The sequence below is a fragment of the Leucoraja erinacea genome, chromosome 3, assembly GCF_028641065.1.
Source record: "Leucoraja erinacea ecotype New England chromosome 3, Leri_hhj_1, whole genome shotgun sequence".
NCBI classification, from domain to species: Eukaryota; Metazoa; Chordata; class Chondrichthyes; order Rajiformes; family Rajidae; genus Leucoraja; species Leucoraja erinaceus.
In genome coordinates, this window is record NC_073379.1 from 101779517 (window position 1) to 101806273 (window position 26757).

Here is a 26757-nt window from a genome sequence, read left to right on the forward strand (position 1 = left end):
ACCTCTCTGTCCTGGGCCTCCTCCATTGCCAGAGTGAGCAACACCGGAAATTGGAGGAACAGCACCTCATATTCCGCCTGGGCAGTTTACATCCTGATGGCATTAACGTTGAATTCTCCCAATTTTGCTAGCCCTTGCTGTCTTCTCCCCTTCCTTAACCCTCGAGCTGTCTCCTCCCATCCCCCCGCCCTCGGGCTCCTCATCCTCCCTTTTTCCTTCCTTCTCCCCCCCACCCCCCATCAGTCTGAAGAAGGGTTTCGGCCAGAAACGTCGCCTATTTCCTTCGCTCCATAGATGCTGCTGCCCCCGCTGAGTTTCTCCAGCAATTTTGTGTACCTACTACATCTGACTCCTTGTTCCTAACCCCACCCCACCAAGACATGCCAGTGAAGTCATGGAATATTGTGTGAATGACCAGATATTCAATATATCTGGCCCCACAGCTCTATGCCATCTGTAACGAGCATACCTGATGTGCCTCATTCTTGTGAATGGGGTCATCAACCATAATTTAAAAGGTTTGTTTAGCAAAGTTATTTGCTATTTTTTTTCATTATTTCCCTCTATATATTTGCTTATTTCAATATAATTTAGTCCCTATGTATGTCCTAGCTCTATACTCACCAGGAAATGGTGCTGCTGTATCCATCTGGATAAAGAAAATTAGTGATTTATGTTTTCAACATTTCTGAAACGGCCTCTGCCTTTCAACGGCAGAAATCCACATTCAATCCTGATTTTAGGAGCTGAAGTTTCCCCTGAATGCTCTTGGTCCTTCCCAAACCCTAAAGATGTGTGAATTAACAGGGTAGTTGGCCAATGTAAGTTGCAGCTTGTGTATATGGATGAGAAGTAGTTTCTGAGGGGACTTGAGTAATTGAGAACTGGCATGGATCAAGTGAGCGGAAGGGCCTATTTCTTTGATGTATCTCTGTCCATGAATTGGCCATCAAAAATATAGGTGGTCATCTTGTAGTTTGCATTTGAAGTTACCTTGAAGTGTACCACAGAAAACATGCCAGTAGCTCTGACTCCATGAAGTGTGAATTTGGATAAAAATGCAAGGGAGCAAATATACACGCATTCGAAGGAAGTCGGCCGTGGGCCCAGTGGACGACATTGTCAGGAGGTCGCCGGTCACAGGTTGGTGACCTGTTTTTACGGAGCTCCCACAGTAACAGCTTCGTCCGCTGGACTGGAGGGCGGCAGCTTCAACAGCTTCGACCGCCTTGGGCCGCGGAGTTTGAACCGGCGCGTTCGCGGCGTTTGGATTCAGACTGACTTACCATCACCCAGCGGGGTCACAATATCGGAAGCCTGGATCGCCTCGGCGGAGAGGGAGAACAAGGAGGGAAGAGACAAGGACTTTAAGATTTTTGCCTTCCATCACAGTGAGGAGGTGCCTGGTGAACTCACTGTGGTGGATGTTAAATCTGAGTTTATTATGTGTTTTTGTCATTTTTATTATATGTATGACTGCAAGGCAACAAAATTTCGTTCAGACCGAAAGGTCTGAATGACAATAAAGGCTACTTTGACTTTGGTAGTTTGAGTATGTCTTGGATTTATGAGGCCCTCAATGGCATTCAACTCATGTGACAATTGTTTTTGGACTCAACAAGAAATAGAGGCATCCAGTTGCGCCCCCTCCCTCACTCCCTATCATAACCCCACCATCCCCTCCAACTCTACTTCCACCTTGCATTTTGAGGTCTTTAGAGTTTTATTTAGGTATTCATGTCCGATGGTTTGGCACGTGTGTCTAATTGCTCAATATTAGTGAAATGATTAAACAGAACCATTTTCACTGTTTCTGCTTACTTTTTGGGGGCACTTTCATAGACTGCTTCATATGGTAACATTTCACTGAACTTGGACTTTGATCTGGCAAACAGAATAATTAAACCCTAACTTGGAGCATCCATTCCAGTGTGCCATGCATTATTGATCAGACAGCTGGCCCTTTATTATTTTTTTGTGGTGATTTGCTGCCAATAATCCATAGAGTCTCATTTTGGTTGTGATAAACAACTCTGTTATGACAAAATGAAATGACAGATGCAAAGGAAATTTAATTCTGTTGCCCTTAAACTCCAAAACACCTTCCAAGCAATCAGATATATGTAATATAAAACCTTACACGATGCTTGTGATTTACGTAAATGGTGTGGCCTCGCCATTGAATATTTGATCTATATGGGTGCTTTTGTTAACAAAACATACAAGGCAATTTTCTGTGATCAAGATGATTTTTAATAGCATATGTATCTTGCAGTAAGACACTATTACAATGATATATGACAGAAACGATGTATCATTTTTGTCAGACTATCGTCTGTCACCACCAATATTTGGAGTTTTCCATTATCATCAATTTACTGGCTTTGGGTAAAATTATTGTGATTCACTATTGAAAGATGTAAATGTGTGTATATAAAAAATATTTATAGTTTTCCATAAATTCTGAATTGTTCAAAATGTCCCCATTTTAAACCATTATGACATGGCTGAATGTGTTCGGATTCACGGTTTTCATTTTCGTGTCTTCTCTCCCTATAATACCACAACCATTTGAAGATATCATGCATGGCTTATATTTGGCTCACCACTGTTGAAAGTGCCTGAATCAAAAGATTTTACACTGATATGTGCTGAAAGTAGGAACTAAACAGAAAATGTAGGAAATTGTCAGTAAATTAGACAGCATTTCTGGGGAAAGAAAGAGTAACAAATTCTGTTCAATACACTTTGAAAAAGTCATGGACCTACAATCTTATTGCTGTTCTTTTCTCTCTCCAAGGTCGCTGCCTGATCTGCTGGTATTTATAGCTTTTATTTTATTCCAGGTTTCGCTACTACTTGCCCAATTTTGGACAAGTAAAGGACAAAGAAAGATATTTGGGACGAAAGTCTGCAATATATACATCAATGCTCGCTAAATGCCAGACATGCTTTAATACAATTCAAAGTTTTACACAGATTACATTACTCCAAAATAAAACTAAATAGAATTTTCCCACACATTTCTCCTATCTGTGATAAATGCCTGCACTTAAAAGCCAATTTAACACAAACTTTTGCAAATTGTACAAAAATTAAAAATTTCTGGGTTGACATTTTTGGAATAATTTCTGAAGTTGTTATTACTAAATTGGATCCAGACTCTAAACTAATAATATTGTCTGAAGAAGGGTATCGGCCCGAAACGTTAACTATTTTCTTCGCTCCATAGATGCTGCTGCACCCGCTGAGTTTCTCCAGCATTTTTGTGTACCTTCTAAACTAATAATACTTGGAATATCAGAACAAAGTTTAACAATCACAACAAACCAAAGAAACTCCCTCGACTACAGTATAATAACTGGGAAAAAATTAATATTAAAATTTTGGAAAGGTCCTATAACCCCCCACAATTAAAATGTGGATTGTGGAAATGTCAGAGACCCTACATCTGGAAAGAATTAGACTTGTCTTAATGGACAAACAAGAACTTTTTGTTAAAATATGGTCTCCATTCATTAACTATTTGAAGGGATAGATTGGCTCGGCACGGAAACCTAACTGAAGCTTGAACTCCGGACTAGATGAAAAGTTATACTTTATAATTTACGAACCTATCTCCGAATGACGTATTATTAGTATTTCATTCCACTCTTTTTTCTTTTTTGACATTCATAATTATTTATTTTTTTTCTCTCTCTTTCTTATTTATATATAAAAACTTTTTCTATATAAAAAAAACTAGCAGAATCAAAACTTTTTCTATATAAAAAAAAACTAGAAGCAGAATCAATCCACAATTGAAAATTTTAATAATGTATGATTGATATACATGAAAAGTTTTTAATATAATATGTAATTATATTTTACCATAATATGTTTGTTTCTAATAAAAATATTTTTTAAAAAAAGCAAATACAACAATTTAACTGAGTATTTCTCCCCCACGGTCAAGTATTATGGGTGGACATTTGATTATTTTACACTTTATTTGCAGGTGTCAAATTGACTTATCAGGCCTAAGTGTGGAACATACACACAGGCTGGACCTTGCCCTCTCAGAAGGTAAAGGTCATGTAATACTACTGGTTACACTGACTGCTACAGCTCCACTCAGTGAGTTCAAGCTCAGCACATTGAACAATGATGAACGGCGTAATATAATGGCAAGCTATGTATGTATTACCATATTTGTTAGCCACATTATATCTTCATTGACATTTTATGCTTATTTTGGTAGTATAATAAATTAAGAGAATATCAGTGAGGGTGGTTAATGTAAAAAAACAAATCAGTAAAAATCTATTTACATTTAATGTTGCTAAAATGCAAAGATATACTAAACAATTATATAAAATGATGCATGAGGAAAATAAGAATCCACAATTATTTGCACAATTATTATCTCCAAAACCAATCAATTTCTTATCAAAATCCTTCATGATATTTTATTAAAATTGAAAGTTACATTAATTCTTGTGGGAGGGTGTTTCAACCTGTTAAGAAATGGTAGACACGCAATGCATGAGTAACTCAATGGGTCAGGCAGCATCCTTGGAGAACATGGATAGGTGACATTTGGGGTCGGGATCTTTCTTCAGACTCCAGCTCTCAGACGCCACCTCATACCTACCCCTTGACTCTCCAGGCTTCTGCCTGATCTATTGGGTTCCTCCAGCATTCTGTGTCTTTTCTTAGTAAACTAGCATTTGCTGTTCCTTGTTTCTATGGCATCAATTGCAATAATTTTCCTCAGCACCTTCACAGAAGTTCAGCTCTTAAACGCTTATTGTTTTTGCAAAAGTCACTTAACAAAAATGGGATAGACAATAGACAATATATAATAGGTGCAGGAGGAGGCCATTCAGCCCTTCGAGCCAGCACCGCCATTCAATATGATCATGGCTGATCATCCACAATCAGTACCTCATTCCTGCCTTCTCGCCATATCCCCTGACTCCGCTTTCCTTAAGAGCTCTTGGGCCTGTCCCACTTAGGCGATTTTTAGGCGACTAGGCTGGTGCCACATGGTCGCCGGAGTGTCGCCTATATTGTTGTGAGTAGTCTCCTCGGTCGCCCAAAGAGCCATAGCGTCTTTCTGGACGACACTGAATATTCAAAATGTTCACAAAATTTCGACGACAGCCAGCGCCAGTGGGTTTGACACCAATTAGCGTAGCTTGACCGCCTGACGTAGGTGCTGTCGTAGGTTGTCGCCAGGTGATGTAGGTTATCGCCGGTGCTGACTCCGGTGAATATCATTGGCGACCGCCTACGTCAACCGACGTCAACCGGCGTCAAGAGCAGTCAAGTAGCGACAGGCATTAGAAAAACCCAAGTCCAGAAAGGTTCACAGAAGTCAAACTACAACAGCCAGTCACGATGAATGAAGTCCATCTACGCCTATACCGGCAACAATCTACGACAATATATAACCATACCGGCGACAAGCTACAACAACCTAGAAACATAGAAAATAGGTGCAGGAGGAGGCCATTCGGCCCTTCGAGCCAGCACCGCCATTCATTGTTATCATGGCTGATCGGCCCCTATCAATAACCCGTGCCTGCCTTCTCCCCATATTTCTTGACTCCACTAGCCCCTAGAGCTCTATCGAACTCTCTCTTAAATCCATCCAGTGATTTGGCCTCCACTGCCCTCTGTGGCAGGGAATTCCATAAATTCACAACTCTCTGGGTGAAAAAGTTTTTTCTCACCTCAGTCTTAAATGACCTCCTCTTTATTCTAAGACTGTGGCCCCTGGTTCTGGACTCACCCAACATTGGGAACATTTTTCCTGCATCTAGCTTGTTCAGTCCTTTATAATTATAAATTCTATATGTTTCTATAAGATCCCCCCTCGGCCTTCTAAACTCCAGTGAATACAAGCCTAGTCTTTTCAATCTTTCCTCGTATGACAGTCCCGCCATCCCAGGGATCAATCTCGTGAACCTACGCTGCACTGCCTCAATCAGAAGGATGTCCTTCCTCAAATTAGGAGACCAAAATTGTACACAATACTCCAGATGTGGTCTCACCAGAGCCCTATACAACTGCAGATGAACCTCTTTACTCCTGTACTGAAATCCTCTTGTTATGAAGGCCAACATTCCATTAGCTTTCTTCACTGCCTGCTGTACCTGCACGCCAACTTTCAGTGACCGGTGTACAAGGACACCCAGGCCTCGCTGTACCTCCCCCTTATCTAACCTAACCTATGACAACCTACAACAGCTGGCGACCATCGGCGACAGTTGACGCGACTATGCTAGGCTACGACAATGGCGCCTCTGTGGGAAACGCTCCACGTGGTCAGGCGACTATAGTGTGTGGACAATGTGCATTTTTTTTTAGCATTGGACATTGGATAGTGCAACGGTTGCAAGGAGAAGGAAGTGGCAGCCCAAGGCAAGGCCCAACCCCTATCCCCACCCACCAGGCAGGTGGAGACTGAGGAGGCCCAGGAGGAGAACCAGGAGGTGGGTCACCTGATGTACCAGGGCAACCCATGACTCCATCTTCATAAGCATTGATGATGGCCTCACAGGTCTCTCAGACAACCTTGCTGATGGTGTTACGAGACATAAGAGGTACTAGTAGGAGTCTCCTGATGCCAGGTAGTGGAGGGTGATGGCTAGGTGCAGGCCTTGTTCTAGTGGCTGCCTCATCAAGGTCTCCTTTTTCCCCAGGAGAGGGTCCTACCAGGTCTTCAGCTCCTGAAATAGGGGGGGGGGGGGGGGGGGGGGGGGGGGGGGGGGGGGGGAAGCCTAGTGGCGTTTACTGAAGGCAGCCACATCTTCTTGCTGGAGCACAGTCACCTGATTGTCATACTGGCCCAACCTGAGTCTCTTCAGGGACAAGGGCTTCAACCACACAGTCCTCTTCTTGGGCATCTCCTTTCCCATTCTTCTTGTCCTTCTGTCTTGCTGATCTTTAAGCGTGAGGGCTGCTGCAAGAAGCAGGGCTTCTTCTTCTTGTGAGAGCAATGCCCTCTGATGTTGCTCCATGGCAGCCATGATGCAGAATGATTGGAAACCCCCACCCTACAACTCCTGTCACAGGAAAACTGGATGACGTGAATTGCCTTCAGGTGTCTTCAGTTGTCACCGACAGGATCGTACTTGTTGTAGCTTGTCACGGGTGGACGTAAGTTGACTTCAGTTGTTGTAGGTTGTCATAGGACTCATAGGACTGCTTTGACCGTAACGACTGGGACCTGTTTGCACAATAGGCTACCAGTGGTCTAGAGGTAGACATGGAGGAGTACACATCCACTGTGCTCTCCTACATCAACTGCTGTGTGAAGACTGTCACAGTGGACAAGCAAATAAAGATGTTCCCAAACCGGAAACCTTGGATGAACAAGGAGGATCAGAATCTTCTAAGTGCACGCAACAATGCCTTTAAATCCAGGGACACTTCTGCCTACAGTGCGGCCAGGTCGAACCTGAAGAAAGGTATAAAAAAGGCCAAAGACATCCATAGGCAAAGGGTGGAAGACCACTTCAATACCGCGGACACCAGAAGCATGTGGCAGGGTGTCAGGGACATCACTGACTACAAGAGCAGCCCCGCCTGCCCCCACGGTGATATCACACTGGCCAACGAACTAAACACCTTCTTTGCCCGCTTCGAAACTGGCAACACCACCAGGAGTGGAATAACCCCAGCCATGGCGGAGGGACAGGCCTTAACACTGAGCACTCAGGAGGTACAGTGCGCTCTGCGTAGGGTCAATCCACGCAAGGCTGCAGGCCCGGATGGAGTCCAGGGAAGGGTACTAAAGGACTGGGCTGTACAGCTGGCGGAGGTATTCACGAGAATCTTCAATCTGTCTCTATCTCTGGCAACGGTCCCCAAGTGCCTGAAAACAGCCACCATAGTGCCGGTGCCGAAAAAGTCCAAAGTCACCAACCTGAATGACTACCGCCCGGTGGCCCTAACTCCAATACCAATGAAGTGCTTCGAAAGGCTGGTCCTCTCCCATATCAAATCCAGCATCCCTGCCTCACTGGACTCTCATCAATTTGCATACAGGGCAAATAGATCAACAGAGGATGCCATCTCTCTGGCTCTTCACACTGTCCTGACTCACCTGGATAGACAGGGCACGTACGTGAGGATGCTCTTCATAGACTATAGCTCTGCATTCAATACGGTCATCCCCACCAAGCTCACCACCAAACTCCACCAGCTAGGCCTCAGCTCGCCGATATGCGATTGGATCCTGAACTTTCTGACGGAGCGACCGCAGGCAGTGAGACTGGGCCTGCACCTGTCCTCCACTATCACCCTGAGCACCGGCACACCACAGGGCTGTGTACTAAGCCCCATGCTCTACTCCCTCTTCACTCACGACTGTGTTCCTGCATTCGACACCAACACCATCGTCAAGTTTACAGACGACACAACAGTGATTGGGCTGATCACCAATGGTGATGAAACAAACTACAGGGCGGAGGTGCAGAACCTGGCGGACTGGTGCACACGTAACAACTTGTCACTAAACACCTCCAAGACCAAGGAGCTGATTATCGACTTCAGGAGGTCCCATAATAGAGAATACGCCCCAATCTCCATCTACGGGGACAGTGTGGAGAGAGTGTCCAGCTTTAAGTTGCTGGGCACTCACATTTCAGAGGACCTCACATGGTCCACCAACACCGCTGCGCTGGTCAGGAAGGCACAGCAACAACTGTTCTTCCTGAGGACATTAAAAAACACTGGTCTGCCCCAACAGCTGCTGACAACCTTCTACCGCTGGACCACAGAGAGCATACTAACGTATGGCATCTCTGTGTGGTATCTCAGCTGCACGGAGGCGGAGAGGAGAGCTCTTCAGCGCGTCGTCCACAGAGCGCAGAGAATTATTGGGACACAGCTACCAGCCTTGGGGGGCATCTACCACACACGGTGCCTCAGGAAGGCCGTCAGCATCCATATAGACTCCTCACACCCTTGTAATGGACTGTTCGAACTACTTCCCTTCGGCAGACGTTACAAGGCCTTCTACGCCCGAACCTCCAGACTCAGAAACAGCTTCATTCCCAGAGCTATAGCGGCTCTGAACCGGCCCTGCTGAGTGCCCCCCATCCCCCATGGACTGTCTCCCAGTTTTTTTATTTTTTATTTTTTTGACATCGGTTGGAAGCTGCATACCAAATCTCGTTGCACTGATGTGCAATGACAATAAAATATATTATTATTATTATTATTATTATTACTATAGATGTTGTCGTAGGCCGACATCCGAATTTCGCGACGATCGGGTCTCCGGTTGTCAGTAGCCTGCCGTAACTTGATGTTGACTAGGTGGTAGCTTGTTGTAGCTTGTTGTAGACGTTGTAGGGGGGTCCAGTCACCGGTTTTTTCGGACGACCTGCTACGACTATGACAGTCGCTGGCAGTTGCCTAAAAAATCGCTTAAGTGGGACAGGCCCTTAACTCTCTCTCTTTGTTGACTGTGGATTTGCTAAGAGTGTCTTGCAAGTATACAAGGATCCTTGTCATGATACATTGTACACAGTCCTCTGTAAGAGGACTCCCTGATTTACAAGCTGTTCCCAGGTATACACTTAGAGAAGGGCACCAATTGCTGCTGGAGAACCATCAACCAAGTGAAAGGCTCTTTAGGTGGACAAAAATGCTGGAGAAACTCAACGGGTGAGGCAGCATCTAGGGAGCGCAGGAAATAGGCAATGTTTCGGGTCGAGACCCTTCTTCAGACTGATGTGAGGGTGGGGGGCGGGGATGGGAAGAAGAAAGGAAGAGGTGGAGACAGTGGGCTGAGGGAGAGCTGGGAAGGGAAGGGGAAAGCAGGGACTACTTGAAATTGGAGGTCAATGGAGTTCATACCGCTGGGGTGTAAACTGCCCAAGTGAAATATGAGGTGCTGCTCCTCCAATTTACGGTGGGCCTCACTCTGGCCATGGAGGAGGCCCAGGACAGAAAGGTCGGATTCGGAATGGGAGGGGAGTTGAAGTGCTGAGCCACCGGGAGATCAGGTTGGTTATTGCGGAACCGAGCGGAGGTGTTGGGCGAAGTGATCGCCAAGCCTATTCTTGGTCTCACTGATGTAGAGCAGCTGACACCTAAAGCAGCGGATGCAATAGATGAGGTTGGAGGAGGTGTCTTTGGTCTTTTTCCCTTTTTCCTCTTAATAGGCATAACATCTCTTTGGGTTTTCCGTAATCTTATTTGCCAGAGCTATCTCGTGTTCCTTTTATGCCCTCCTGTGATCCTTCACATGTGTGCTCCTCCATCCAGTGTTCTCCTCCAGGGATACACTTGATCCGAGCTGCCTGCGTTCGCCAGTCGCTATGAGATATCCTGACCCAGGCACCAGGGACGCAACACACCGTCCTGTAGTTCCATTGGCTGCCATGCAATCTCCTGTATGTCCCTAACTAATAAGGCTCCTGTCATTATAGCGCAGTCTGATTTCACCCTGCCCGTCATAGACCTGACTGCAATAGATGCTCTCCTCTAAACAATCATCCTCCAGAACTGTATCCAAAATGGTGTAGTAGAATGGCCACAGGGGATTCCTGCATTCTCTGGTCAATGCCCTTTTTTTGATGGTCGCCTATCTATTTTCTACCTGGACCTTAGGTGTGGCCATCTCACTACAACTCCATCTATGAAGCTTTCAGTCTCCCAGTCTTTCAGTCTCCCAGTTCCCTCACCTGGTCAGTCACTAGCTGCAGCTTTGCACACTTCCCGCAGGTGTAGTCTTAAGGGACACTGCAATTTTCCCTGACTTCCCACTCTGCGGGCGGAGCACACCAGTCCCCTAAGTGTCATCCCCACGGCACTTAGACCAAAGAAGAGCCATTAAAAAAAATGTATTTTATCTTGCCATCACATTTCACTCAGTTTTCTTATCGAAGCTTCTTAAGACAAAGTCTCAACACTTACCCTCAAACACAGTTCTAAAGGGCCTGTCCCACGAGCATGCGACTGTATGCGGCAGGCGCAACCTAACCGGAAGCGGGGGCCACGCGGAGGTCGCACGGAGGTTGAGTGATCCCTGTACAGGACCGGTCCCACCAGCAAGCAAATGCATGCGGCAAGCGCGACCAAACCGGAAGTGGGGGCCGCGCGGAGGTCGAGTGATTGACGTGAAGTTCGAGCGAAGTCCCCGGGAACTTCGCGCGTGACGTACGGCGTCAAGATGCTGCGTACGGCATCGAGACGCTGTGTATGCCTGTCAAGGCGGAGCGTACGGTGTCGAGGCGGTGCGTACGGCGTCGAGGCGGTGCTTACGGCGTCGAGGCGGCTGCGGGCCGGCAGGCCGTTGCCACGTAGAATTTTTGAACACGGTCAGTTTTTCGGAGCCCCGGGCGATGTCGGGACCAGCTCCGCACAACTCCATAAGGCTCCGGCGATCGAAGTGGGACCGGCCCCGCGAGGCCGTACGGCTCAAGCGACCACGTTAGGTCGCGCTTGCCGCGTGTAGTCGCATGCTAGTGGGACAGGCCCTTTAGCCTCTTGAACCAAAAACAGTGTCATAAAGGAGTTGATGATTCACAATAGATTTATTTTGTTATCCAGAACGTATAAATCTGGAGTTTTCTATCCCGCTAGGCCTGCGATGGCTCGGTTGTCCAATTCTGAGATTGAAACTGTGGTTGTGTCATGTGGCTGATTTAGGTCAGAACATCCTTCCTCAAACATAATCATCTTCGCTGGGCCAATGAATAGTACGTGGCCAGGTATTTCCTGAAAGAGATTACCCATAAATGAACAAAATAACATCTTTAAAAAAAAACGAGTATGTCATTTTAGGGCGGTACAGTTTCACAGAGTTGCTGCTGCCTTGCAGCGCTTGCAGCGCCAGAGACCTGGGTTCGATCCCGACTACGGGTGTTGTCTGTACGGAGTTTGTACGTTCACCCCGTGAGCTGCGTGGGTTTTGTCTGAGATCTTCAGTTTCCTCCCACACTCCAAAGACCTACAGGTTTGTAGGTTAATTGGCTTGGTATAAATGTAAATTGCCCCTAGAGTGTGTAGGTGTTAGCATAGTGTTAATGTGCGGGGATCGCTGGTCGGTGCGGACTCGATGGGCCTGTTCCCGTGCTCCATCTCTAAAACTAAAAACTAAATTTTGTTTCTTGAAATATTAAACTTCCTTTTGAATATTTTCTCAGACTTCTGTTTAGTTGTCTCCCATGCACTAACTGTATCTGAGAAAACAGATACATGATCTACTATCATGTTTCTACTGTAAAGAATGTAAGAAGTTGTGTATGATTGGCTCAGACCAAATACTTATACTTTTTGCCTCCTCTCCAAAGGAAAGTGGTTGGGTGTTGTGGCAAGGTTATGGCTGAGGAATGTTGTATAATTTTGGGAGCCTGCAAACCACTGCTGAATTATGTCATGCATTTGAGTTCAAATATTTTCATCAGCATGCTGACATGAACATATATACAGGTATATGGAAATCATTTTGATTAAATACTGAAATGCAGTTTACCCGAAATGCAGCTCACTCATTGCAGTTTTACAAAATGAGCAGAGAGAGGAGCTATTACACCGAGTTTAGCTTAAAACAATGTACAGAGAAAAAGTGACAGTCCTGCAATTAAAATAAAATGGTCTAGTTTGATGAGTTGGCCACAATTTGAATACATCTATACCTTGTCCATCAACATGGGAGTACAAACCGTTGACAGAGCTTTAAAAAGGTGAAATATTATCTGAAAATATCCTGATCCCTAACAGACATGTACTGGACAACCAAATCTTATCAGCCAGGCATTGAATGGGTAGCAAATGCTTTACACATTCTCTTCAAACAGATGAACAGGGCACTTGTGTAGGAAAGAACTACAAATGCTGGTTTAAATCAAAGGTAGACACAGAATTCTGGAGTAAGTCAGCGGGACAGGCAGCATCTCTGGAGAGAAGGAATGGGCGACGTTTCGGGTTGAGACCCTTCTTCAGAGTCTGAAGAAGGCTCTCGACCTGAGATGCTGCCTGTCCCGCTGACTTACTCCAGAATTCTGTGTCTGCCTTTGAACAGGGCACTTGCTGTACTCATTGGGGAATGTCTTCTTGCATCTAGGCTTACAAAAATTATAAATCTATCATGCCTTTGCAAAAATATTGAAAGGCTTGTTGGTATCTATCAAATGTTTTTATAGGTCTCTCAAGTGCGGGGTGATATACAATTTGTCAATAATTCCACTTTAAATGTTGACATGGACACAACAAAGGAAGTACCATTCTGTAATCATAATAATAATAATAATAATAATAATATATCTTATTGTCATTGCACATAAGCGCAATGAGATTTGGGTATGCAGCTTCCATCCGATGTCATAACATAAATAACTAATAAAATTTAGATTTAGATACCCCGAGAACATGGTTTGTAAAAGAACAGTAAAATAGTCCAAACAGACTAAAGTGCAGATGTGTCTGTGCAACGTGACCATCCAAGGGAGACAATCCAGGGGGGTGGGGAGCACTCAGCAGGGCCGGTTCAGAGCCACTATAGCTCTGGGAATGAAGCTGTTCCTGAGTCTGGAGGTTCGGGCGTAGAAGGCCTTGTAACGTCTGCCGGAGGGAAGTAGTTCGAACAGTCCATTACAAGGGTGTGAGGAGTCTTTATGGATGCTGACGGCCTTCCTGAGGGCCTTCATGACATCTCACTATTTTAGTTAATAGAAGGAATCAGGCTCCCATAATATGCCTCCAGTTAGTGTGGCTTTAATACATAGACCAAGTTTGGGTGTGAATGAATAAAATATGATACTTCTCGGAGCTAACGTTTTGAAAATTCTAACATAAAAAGATTACACGGGGGTCGGCTATGTGCATGGGGGTGGTTGGTGGGTAGGGGGCCATGAGGGTGCCTGTGATTCTTTTGCTTAAATTACCCGATTCATTTGGAAAAGCCGAGCACTATTTGTGGCCATGACCCTGCTATCAGGTTGAGTTAGCCTAGAAACTGAGTGTATTACAGCAATTCAACTATTGGTAACCAATGTGCAAATGCATCAAATTGAATAGACATTTCAATTCATGTCATTAATGTGAAGAAACCTCCTCCAATATCCCTTGATTTTCTTTAAAGCACATTAATGGATTTGCTGCCTGAAGGCGATTTGGTGACCTCTTTGGAAGGGAGCGTGAAACCACTGGTTTCCCCTTTGTCACTCCTTAAATTGAGTCAAGCTAGTTTAGAAAGAAGTTGTTAGCATTCCATTTTTATTATGACATTTCACAGTGGTCCGATTTGATGTCCCTTGACCGAATTGTCCACTGTGAGACGATGGGCTTGAAATGTTATTTGGTGCATTGATAAAAGGTGAGCAGTTATAAGATGACAGCAAGTCATAAGGCTGGTGGCGTGACATTAATTTTCTCCATAACAGAGATGGAATAAGACGTCATGATGACAAGCTGTCAATCAGTGTTGGTCCCTGTGTGTAACTCTGTGCCATAGGATCGGGTATTGCTTCTCCCATAATAGACCTGAACTGGAAAGCTTTTTCTGACAGCTGCTGCCATACAGAAAAATTATTATACAGCCTTTCATTAAAAAAAATAAAGAGGAATCATCTCCTGAGCATTTCAATCTTTTTCTGCCATATTGAGGTCTGAAAGGATTTATAGGAGGGAAAAAAAAATAATCTACTATAGAGATTCCAATATTGTTTTAAAATTATAGTGGGAGGGATTGCATTGTGAGTAATCAATTTATAGAAAATTAGTGATTCACCAGATATTTCACACAAATGTTTTGTGCCATATTACATCAGACAGTATGGCATCGAGCAAACCAAGACTGTCACAATTTGTAATGAATTAAGTCACCAGTCAAACATAAACTGAGAATCCAAATGGCAATTAACCCTCAGGGTACTGAGAGCATTTCTGCAAAAAACCATTAAATGTGACATGACTAACAAATTTTATTTCGGTGTCAGGGAATACGAGTTTTTTTTAATTCCCTTTTCTTTCAACCTTGTTCATAATGATCATTTACTTCATTCAAGTTGTGAAGCAAAGAGACTTACTCAAATTAAGTTCACTGTTTGCACATGTTACAGAGATGGCAAATTTACAGAAGTGCCCGTTAGATGGACTTTTGATTTGCATTTACAAACTGTGTACATTATTTTAATATTCGTTATTTGATTTTAAAACTTTATTTGATAAATGTGGAATGTTTGGTGCTTGTGGTTCTTCTTTCCATCTGAGTATTGTAGAATCATACAGCATGGAAACAGGACCTTTGATCCAATTCATCCACATACCCCATCTAACCCAGTCCCATCTGCCCGTGTTTCACCCAAAACCCTCTAAACCTTTCCTATTCACATCCCTGTCCAAATATATTTTGAAGTAGCTATTTTAATTTTTGATCATATTTAGCATTCAAAAATATTTTGGTGGAAGAGCAATGCGATAACACTGAGAGAACTGTCCACAGCATAATTTCTTACATTGCTTGCAAATTGTTGGCCAAACATGAATAAATTTGTCTGAAATGTGCTCTCTTTTGATAAATGTCATACAGCGAACTATAATTTGGTTTGGGTCTGGCTGTAAAATTGGTACAGCTCACAATTTGTCCAAAAGAGAATTCCTGGAACAATTTAAAGCTATAAACAGACATATTTATAACATTATAAAAATATGAAAGTATCCTTTTCTTTTCATATCACTGCAATATTCACATTTTTACTAATAGTGTGGTTGTTGACTATGTTCTGAAAAGGGCATTTCCATCTTATTAGGTAAATAAAACAAATTTAATTCCTGCAATAGCTGGGATTAGCCAACTCAGAAACCGGAACCACTATTGTGTGTTAAACCTGAAAACTATATTTTTGCCCTTTAATCTATTCAGAAATTAAATAAATGGTGACTTTAATGTTTATTAAACATTCGTTAACCCTTTTCTAGGATTCTAACCTCTGTTCCTTTTACAGTTGGATTGATTGCTTTCATCCTGAAGTGTAGCTACTTTGTTGTTATCAATATATGTATTTGGGAGGGTAGTGCAAGCACAAGTTCTAGCTTTAAGATGAAGTAAATATTTTAGTAGCAATTACAGTGTTAGTTTCACTACAATACATTGAACTTGTGCACACATATATAAACATGTATAAAAGTAAATTAGCTTGAATGGAATGGTTTCTGTAGAATTCAGCTTCTTCCAAGACATCCTCTGTGTGCTCCCCTGAATTAATACAGCCAAATAAATGCACATTTTATTAAACTTATGGAAAGGTTTATATCATGCACTGGCTGAATTTATTACTGTTTTAAAAACTTTCTAAAAGTAGGTACATGCATGTTAAGATGGAAAAGGTTGCTTTTTTTTTAAAGCAATCTTAAATACTTTAAGCAACCTCTTTGTTGAAATGGGAAATTTTAATTTTAATCATTTCTTGTGGTATTTCCAAATATATGAATTGTATTTCTAAATAACAAATCTCAACAGGTAGCTGAAATAATGGGGCCCTCACTTAATTTAATTAAGTCTGGGTAAATGGAAGCGATACACTTCAGAAGAGCTTTATGAGTGAAGCTGGTCACGTAACTTGGAATACATTTGAGCTCAGGAGCAGGAAGTATAGGGAGAGTGCACTTATGTGACAGGGCAGCTCTTTCTAGTGGGGTTATGCCATGCTCAGTGCCAGGACGCTACTTTTTGTTTCATATATCAGTGGTGAAAACTTAAATGTGATCAGTATGAATAAGAAGTTTGAAGAAGGTACAAATATGGATGGCTGTTTAAAGTGACTAACAAATCTATACGATGCAGGGGACTATCATGGGGCTGCTCAAATGGGGATATTGGGCTTCTGTCCAACAAAGTATTAGATTAGCAGGAAAACATGGAAAGTTAGTTCAATACTGTGGTACAGAGGGACTTGGAGTCTTTGTACATATAGGTCACTAACAATATGTATAATAGGACTGCATTTAACAGGAAATTTGGTTTATTTGTAATACATGAGTATGAAATGCTCCTTGTCCCACATTTGAATATCTTCCCACCAGATTTATTTGGCAGAATTATGAGTGGTTCTAGAAAGGCTTGTTCCAGGATACATTGATCGTCCAGTTCACTGTGTGAAACATTTAGGGTATCAACTAGACTAAGTGTTCATACGGGAGGGCTGGTCCCCCAACGCAATATTCCATCTCTCCACCAATTCCAATATTGGTGGCCAGTGGGGGAGGGGGGCTTTCTGGAGTGCTAGTATGGGTGTTGTGGGCCAAAGGGACTGGTTTCCAGAGGGCTAGTATGGACATTGTGGGCCGAATAGATTCTTTGGCTGGCAGCTCAATCACTCTGGCGGCTGCTCAGTCAGGGCTGGTGGGCTGGCAGCTCAGTCACTCAGGGCCGGTGGGCTGACAGATCAGTCACTTGGGGCTGGTGGGCTGACAGTTCAATCACAGCTATTCTTTGAAATTCCATTTCAAGCAGAGTGCAGGCCACCAAATTCAATTTCATAGCATTTCAAGCAGAGTGCAGGCCATCAAATTCAATTTCATAGCATTTCAAGCAGAATGCAGGCCACCAAATTGCATTTCATAGCATTTCAAGCAGAGTGCAGGCCAGCAAATACAATTTCAAAGCATTTCAAGCAGTGCAGGCCACCAAATTCAATTTTATAGCATTTCAAGCAGAGTGCAGGCCACCAATTGACAAACAACTCAATGCATTGTCATTAAAGGCTAACAAATCATTTATTGCAAGTACATTGCAGACTCACAGTTCAGTTGATTCACAGCTTAGAATCACAGTTGTGGACTCTCCCTCACGATCTTCCAGAGTAACTGACTTACTTCCAGGCATCTGGGGTTTTATAGTCCTGCCCCCCACCTAGAAGGGGCGTTACCTTTACCGTGGTGATTGACAGGCGAGAGGACCAATCAGCTGATCTCAAGATTTTTTAAACACTCATAACATTTTTATTTTTCTTCAATCGGAAAAACACTCTGGTCTGCCTCAGCAGAGGAGGACTGTGTGAGTAAGATGACCAAAAAATCAAAGCAATATATGGTAGCTTTTCTCTGAAATCAATATACAGAGCAGACAGGAAGTGGTCAAGATGAGAATTTCAGTTATATAGATGTAGACTAGTTTTCAGATAATCGGTTACTTGCAGGACTATAGGTCCCACTTAGGTGATTTTGTAGGCGATTACAGGCGGCTAGGCTGTCGCCACATGGTCGCCGTGGTGTCGCCTGTATGGTCATGAGTAGTCTCCTCAGTCACCCAAAGAGTCGTAATGTTTTTCTGGTCGCTGCTGGATTTTGAAATGTTCAACATTTTTCGGCGACAGTGTGCTTGACGCCAATGAGCGTTGTAGCTTGACTTCTCCTGCTGTAGGTGCTGTCGTAGGTTGTCGCCAGGATGAAGTAGGTTCAGTTCAGTTCAGTTTTTATTTGTCATATGTAGGTTTTCCACAGGGTCAATGGTACAATGAAATGTTTTTGACAAGACAATGGGTCACCTCAGCAATGATATTACAAGGATAAAATTAAGGTAAGGTACAGCAGGATGACGTAGGTTGTCGCCAGGTGACGTACATTGTCACCAATGCTGACCTCGGTGAATTCCATTGGCGACTACCTACGTCAACCTATTCAACCGGCGACAGGTACAGGCGACTGAATTGTCTTAAGTTGTCTTCAGTTGTCGCCGATAGGGTTGTAGCTTGTCATAGCTGGTCGCGGGTGAACCATATAACCATATAACAATTACAGCACGGAAACAGGCCATCTTGGCCCTACAAGTCCGTGCCGAACAATTTTTTTCCCTTAGTCCCACCTGCCTGCACTCATACCATAACCCTCCATTCCCTTCTCATCCATATGCCTATCCAATTTATTTTTAAATGATACCAACGAACCTGCCTCCCCCACTTCCAGTGGAAGCTCATTCCACACCGCTACCACTCTCTGAGTAAAGAAGTTCCCCCTCATGTTACCCCTAAACTTCTGTCCCTTAATTCTGAAGTCATGTCCTCTTGTTTGAATCTTCCCTATTCTCAAAGGGAAAAGCTTGTCCACATCCACTCTGTCTATCCCTCTCATGTATGTAGCTGAACATCGGTTGTGGTAGGTGTGGTCGTGGGTGGACGTTCTAATGGGTCGCCGGCTATCGGTAGTCTGCTGTAGCTTGATGTCGACTAGGTGGTAGGTTGTTGTAGCTTGTCGTAGACATTGTTGTAGACATTGTCGTAGGGGGGGGGGGGGGGGTCCAGTCACTAGTTTTTTGGCGACCTTCTACAACTATGACAATCGCCGGCAGTCGCCAAAAAATCGGCTAAGTGGGACAGGCTCTTAAGAAACTAGAGACATGGTATCAAAATCCCATGTGGTGACACTGGGAGTTAAATTCAGTTAATTATCTCGAATTTTAAGGAAATTAGTCATTAGTAATGATGACCACAAAAATTATTAGGTTGTTGTAAAAACTCATCTGCTTCACTATAGTCTCTCAGGGAAGCAAATCTGCCATCCTTATCTGATCTGGCCTATATGTCACTCTAGATCCAGCAGTGTGATTGATTTAATGCCCTCTGAAATGACTTAGCAACCCCAACAGTTCATGGGCAATTGGGGATGAACAATAAATGCTAGCCTTAACATTGACACCCAGAACTCAAACCCCCACCCCGCCCAAATAAATCCAGCCCATAGTTGATAAGCAACCCAATTACATACGCATGCCCATTTGGTTTTGAATAAAGAACATTCAGTAAATTGGTAAAATCCTAACGTTTATAATGTTGTAATGAATTTGTTCAGGGCAGTGTCTCTAGCAATTCTAGACATTGTACTATAGGGCAAGCTTTTGAAAGGGCATTGAATAGATGTGTCAATGGTCTAGTATTACAAGTATTACATTTGATTTAAATGGAAAATCAGCTTTTCCCAGCTAAATTGATGTCTTGCACAGGTTTCCTCGCATAAATACTAAAAATGCCAACAAATAGAATGTCATTGTTGTACTGTGCACAGAAAGGGTGCTGTGTTTAATCCCAACATTCAATTAGTGGACCACCAAAACTCTTCAATGTGGTTTTCTTTCACATTGCTTCATTAAAACAGTGCTAGCAATAGCCAGTACAAGTGCTGGCAGCAGCTGCCTGCACAATTTGCAAGGGCCGGATCTTTCCCATTAGCTCTGGGAGCAAGCAAGTCTCAGCCTTAAAGAACCCTCTACATGATAGCCATAGTACATCGGGTTAGATAGCTGCCCTGAAGTGGAGGGAATATCGACAAGCAGTAGATGTGTTTCTTGCCCACAGCATCACCCACACTGCCATATTTGTCCATATAGAGAATCCACTATAAAGGGCCTGTCCCACTTGGGTGACATTTGGGCGACTGCGGAGCGTCAGTGAGTGACGCCCGTAAAACTGTCGAGTTGCACGTCATACACGCTGATGTATGCTGTCTTACGGGTGATGCCCTGTTAGGGTTGAGGCTGTAAAATATTCTTCCTTCAATGCATGGATCTTAAACATTAATACATTAAATTTAATACAATAAAATCAATTGTTCAAATGAAAAGATGTCTGAGTCGTTCCGTTTTATTTATAGATGTATTGGTCCGCTTCCAGATCCGATCACCAGGGATGGATCAATGAGTGTAGACTGAACTCCCCTGTCTCCTCGTCCCCCCTCCCGCCTCCTTCTCCACTCCCCCCAACCTCTCTCCCCTCCTTCTTCCCTTTCCCCCTCTTCCTCCTTTCTCCCCGCTCCACTCCTCTCCCCTAACCCTAACCCTAGCCCTAACCCTAACCCTAACCCTAACCCTAACCCTAGCCCTAGCCCTAACCCTAACCCTAACCCTACTCTACCCTAACCCTAACCCTACCCTTAACCCTAACCCTAACCCTAACCCTAACCCTAGCCCCCTAACCCTAACCCTACCCTAACCCTAGCCCTAACCCTAACTCTAGGTTGATAGACTTAGTATAAGTATAAATTGTCCCTAGCGTGTGTGGGATAGTGTGCAGGGGATCGTTGGTCAGTGCGGACTCGGTGGGCTGAAGGGCACTGTATCTCTGAACTAGATGTGACACAGGGGCCCCAGGGGTTGGACTCGAACCCCCAATGTTGGGAACTAAACTGTTGGCCATGAGTTGTCCCAGAGGCAGATCTCTCTTCCAATGGTCTCTCCAAACCCCCAGAGGCTGCGGGCTTTTCAACTGGGTACAGGCAATGTTGTCAATGTACCAGTGCCACCCACCTGCTCCGACCACTGAGTCTAAATACCCACCACCCATTTTGAAACAAGGCGAGGGGGGCAGGGGGGGGGGGGGGGGGGGAGATGTGGGGTGTTCCCAAAGTCTGCTTTTATTCCATAGTCAATGTTACTAAAACGGATGATGTGGCCTTTTGTGCAGTACAATTAGTGGGATCTAGCTGTCACAGGCTGGGTCCACAAATGGGGGCGTCGGGAAAAAGTGGGGGGGGGGGGGGGGTGGGGTGGATGGGGTGAAGGGAGGGAGAGGGGGAGGAGAGGAGGAGGGGATGTGAGGGGAAGGGGTAGTGGATAAGGGGGAAAAGAGTGGAGCGGGGAGAAGGGAGGAGAGGGCGACCCAGCCTGTGACAGCTAGATCCCACTAACAACTCGTGGCCAACAGTTTAGTTCCCATGAGGAGCAGGTAGGAGCTGGGGTTAGGATCAGGGTTAGGGTTAGGGCTAGGGCTAGGGTTTTGGTTTCCATCCGCTCTCCAAAGGTGCACAGGTTTGCATAAATTGTCCGTAGCGTGTGTGGGATAGTGTGCGGGGGATTGCTGGTCACAGGCTGGGTCCACAAATGGGGTGGGGGGCGCCAGGGAAAGTGGGGGGTGGTGGAGAATGGGAGAAAGGAGGGAGAGGGGGAGAAGGGTATGTGAGGGGAGGGGGGGGGTAGTGGATAAGGGGAGAAGAGTGGAGCAGGGAGAAGGGAGGAAGAGGGGGGAAGGGGGTGAGAGGGGTAGGGGGAATGGAGGGAAAGAGGGATGGGGCGGGGGGGGGAAGGGAGGAGAGGGGAGTTCAGTCCACACTCATTGAATCCATCCCTGTGAAAAGAGATGGTGATCGGATCTGGAAGCGGACCAATACATCTATAAATAAAACTGAACGACTCAGGCATCTTTTCATTTGCACAATTGATTTTATTATATTAATTCTTATATATTAATGTTTAAAATCCATGCATTGAAGGAAGAATATTTTACACCCCATCTGTGGTCCCCCAACCCCAACCCCAACCGGGCGTCACCCACAGGACGGCACATGTCAGCGTGTGACAGGGTGCATGACATAATGAGACACCCAAATGTCATCCCAGGATTTTGAACATTCCAAAATCCAGAGGTGACAGGGAAGCAGCGTATGTTACCGCTCACCGCTGCATGAGTCACCACTCCTCACCACGCGTCACCACGTGACAACCTCTTTTTCGGCTGTCGCCAAAATATCGCCCGAATGACGCCCGTGGGACAGGCCCTTCTTAATGAGTAACCCCACGCCGCTGTGAGGCATGTTAGGCAGAAAACGCTGCATGACTTTGAAATTAACGGTAAGATCTAGAAATGAGGTATTTTCAAGAGTTACATTTAGCTCAGGGCTAAAGGAATCAAGGTACATGGGGGAAAAGCATGAATGGGGTACTGTTTTAAGATGATCAGCCATGATCATATTGAATGGTGGTGCTGACTCGAAGGGCCGAATGGCCTACTCCTCCACCTATTTTTCTATGTTTCTATGTTTCTACCAAGAAGACTCAGTAATGAAAATTGAGGTGGGTGCATACAGAGAGCACACAGTACCATCCCAGTCAGGATCTATTAATACCCATTTCCTTCCTAATACTGCGGGTTTTTCTTCTTGTTTGTCTGGGAGTTATAAATGAACGTATACGTTACATACTATTGCTTCATTTTCTGAGAGTGAGGCAGAAATAAGTCTTGCAAGCCAATGTGATCAAATGCAAAGACAACAGTGAAAACATGCCAGTAGCACTACGGTGAATCATGAATGGAACATCAGGTTCGTCTTTTTAAAGGCTGGTAATTGTTGCTTGGTCTTGGTGAGACCGCACCTGGAGTATTGCGTACAGTTTTGGTCTCCTAATTTGAGGAAAGACATTCTTGCCATAGAGGGAGTACAGAGAAGGTTCACCAGACTGATTCCTGGGATGTCAGGACTTTCATATGAAGAAAGACTGGATAGACTCGGCTTGTACTCAGTAGAATTTAGACGATCGAGGAGGGATCTTATAGAAACTTATAAAATTCTTAAGAGGTTGGACAGGCTAGATGCAGGAAGATTGTTCCCGATGTTGGGGAAGTCCAGAACAAGGGGTCGCAGTTTAAGGATAAAGGGGGAAATCTTTTAGGACCGAGATGAGGAAAACATTTTTCACACAGAGAGTGGTGAATCTGTGGAATTCTTTGCCACTGAAGGTAATTGAGGCCAGTTCATTGGCTATATTTAAGAGAGAGTTAGATGTGGCCCTTGTGGCTAAAGGGATCAGGGGGTATGGAAGAAGGCAGGTACAGGATACTGAGTTGGATGATCAGCCATGATCATATTGAATGGCGGTGCAGGCTCGAAGGGCCGAATGGCCTACTCCTGCACCTATTTTCTATGTTTCTATGTTTGCTGTGGATGGAAAATGCACCAAATGGCTTTCATGCGTGAAAAGAGAATATGTTTGAATGGGTCTTGTATTTGTGCACAAAAGTTACTGAGCACTGCAAAAATGCATCAAGGAATAGCCCTATGTAAATGTGGGGTTACTTCTAATTATTATTGTACAAAACAACAACAATTTGGAAACGTTGGCTGATCCTTGTAGGTTTTAGTAGAGGTAGATACAGTAACTTGCTGAACAAGGCAATGGAGTAATTTCCAAATAACATGAAGATATGAACAGGGATACTATGGTATAATTATTAGGCTACATCTAAATTACTAGATATAGTTCTGGACACCACATACCAGGAATGATATAACTGCACTGAAAATGAATCGATGCGATTTACAGTTATTTTCCCAGGAGCGCGAGAAATGTAGCTCGGCGGAACGATTGGCTTGCCTGGGTTTCTTACTTGTGGAACAGTGAAGGCTGAGGGGAGATTTAATTGGGAATACAAATTTAAAAGGAGCCTCGAAAGAATGGATTAAAGTAACCATTTCCCGTGACAGATAAGTCAATACCAAAGAGATTTGGTAGAAAGGTTAGAGGATAGTTAAAGGATATATTTTCTTAGCCAGAGGATTCTAAGCAATTGAAATACACTGCCTGAAAATGTTGAGGAGTGGAAATCCTTATTAAAATTACTTGGATGAAAACATGAAGGCTGCAGGTCAAGAGTTCTTTTTTGACCAATTGACTTCCTTTGATGGCACAATCTTTGATATGATATAGATCTGGATGTTGCAGTATTGTTTCCATGCCAGACATTGAGGTTTAGTTTTGTGGCATTTTGCTTTGAAGTTTCATTTTGTTAAAGAACATATTTAGGGAAAATATATTGTATAAGATTTCAAGTGTGTAAGACGTTTATTGGGGCACACATTCATGTAATTAGTGTTCAAGAAGGAACTGCAGATGCTGGAAGATCGAAGGTACACAAAATTGCTGGGGAAACTCAGCGGGTGCATGTAATGATATTGCTGTAATTGGTTGCCATAAAAGTGAAAGGAGATACGCCGCAAATCTTTTATATCAATGTAGTACTTTGTAGGGGGTGGGAGATTGCAACTTTCACGTGGGCAACCCTGTTTCGAAGAATGCAATCAACCTGGCGTGCACAAACGGAAGATCAAACAGAACAAGTTGTCTTACAACTTTAGGCTGTGCACGCCACACGCAAGAAGAAGAAGATGTACTTTGTAGTATTAATTAGGAACTGGACATAGTGCTATTTACATGTAGGGAAACGTTGTCATAGTTTAGTTTATTATTGTCACATGTACCAGGGTATAGTGAAAAGCTTTTGTTTGTGTGCTATCTAGTAATAGAAAAGACATGAATCCAATCAAGCAGTCCACAGTGCAAAATAAAGGATACAACATTCAGTGCCAGATATAACATGGAAAGTGTGAAATATAAAATTGAAAGTGTGAAATATAACATTGAAAGGGTAAAATATAACATTGAAAGGGTAAAATATAACATTGAAAGTGCACGATACAACATTGAAGGTGTAAGATATAACATTGTTTTATCATAATAATAGGATGTGAACTTATAACTTTATATTTTCAACTTAACAAATGTCTACAATGCAATAAATAACCTGCAAAATTGAAATCTTCCATCAAACTGTCGCCCTTTAACTCAAGAATGGAACAGGCCCTTCAGACCAACATGTCTACACCAATTAAGTTATTTACCTGCCCCATCTAAACTAACCACATTTGCTTGTGTTTGGCCCCGATACCTCTAAACCTTTCTTTTCTATCTACACACCTAAATGTCTTTTAAATGTTGCTTTGTATCTGCCTCAAGTATTCCTCTGGCAGTTTGTTCCAAATACCCACCACCCTCTGTGTAAAAGGTTGACTCTCAGATTCCAATGAAATCTTTCCCCTCTTACCTTAAACCTATGCCCTCTAGTTCTTGATTCTCCTACCGTGGGAAAAAGGCTATGTGCATTCCACCCTGTCTATGTCCCTCGTGACTTGATACATCTCTATAAGGTTACCCTTCAGTCTCCTGTACTCCAAGAAATATGGATTCCATTCATGTAATGAAAACAGCACAATTTAATAATTATAATAAATATATATTTTCATCACAACTTGGATTAATATTGATACAAGATTCCAACGTCATTACTGGAGTCCATGTAATCTTCCACAGCATTCCAAGCTAATCTCAATTTCACATGAAGGCACACATCTAAAACTTTCATTAGCACCATAAACATATGAATAGTCCTGACCTTAGAATACCTTATCTATTTTACAAGATGTCTACAACTATAGCTCACTTTCTTTTATGTTATGATGCAGTACATATTTTTCAGTAAGCCGCGTTACCATTATATTTCAAATACATCTCATTCTCAAGTGCAAGAATTAGACATTTATATTAAACAGCGGTATTTGCTCAATGTTGTATTAAAACAAATTAATTAAAAAAACTTCTTATAGACAATAGACAATAGGTGCAAGAGTAGGCCATTTGGCCCTTTGAGCCAGCACCGCCATTCAATGTGATCCTGGCTGATCATCCCCAATCAGTACCCCGTTCTTGCCTTCTCCCCATATCCCCTGGCTCCGCTATTTTTAAGAGCCCTATCTAGCTGTCTCTTGAAAGCATCCAGAGAACCTGCCTCCACCGCCCTCTGAGGCAGAGAATTCCACAGACTCACCACTCTCTGTGAGAAAAAGTGTGTCCTCGTCTCCGTTCTAAATGGCTTACTCCTTATTCTTAAACTTTGGCCCCTGGTTCTGGACTTCCCCAACATCGGGAACATGTTTCCTGCCTCTAGTGTGTCCAAGCCCTTAACAATCTTATATGTTTCAATGAGATGCCCTCTCATCCTTCTAAACCCCAGAGTGTACAAGCCCAGCTGCTCCATTCTCTCATCATATGACAGTCCCGCCATCCCGGGAATTAGCCTTGTAAACCTACGCTGCACTCCCTCAATAGCAAGAATGTCCTTCCTCAAATTAGGGGACCAAAACTGCACACAATACTCCAGGTGTGGTCTCACTAGGGCTCTGTAAAACTGCAGAATGACCTCTTTGCTCCTATAT

The 26757-nt window shown here is 43.7% G+C and overlaps 1 protein-coding gene across 4 annotated transcripts in view; it reads left to right on the forward strand.

Annotated features, from left to right (window-relative positions):
* Nucleotides 1–26757, forward strand: part of LOC129695891 (multiple C2 and transmembrane domain-containing protein 1-like) — a 426884-nt gene that overhangs the window by 180417 nt on the left and 219710 nt on the right. For all 4 annotated transcript variants that reach the window (XM_055633328.1, XM_055633326.1, XM_055633327.1 and 1 more), the window contains one exon: nucleotides 3998–4175. In XM_055633328.1, coding sequence (XP_055489303.1) covers nucleotides 3998–4175 — 178 coding nt within the window. The remainder of the gene's footprint in view (nucleotides 1–3997; nucleotides 4176–26757) is intronic.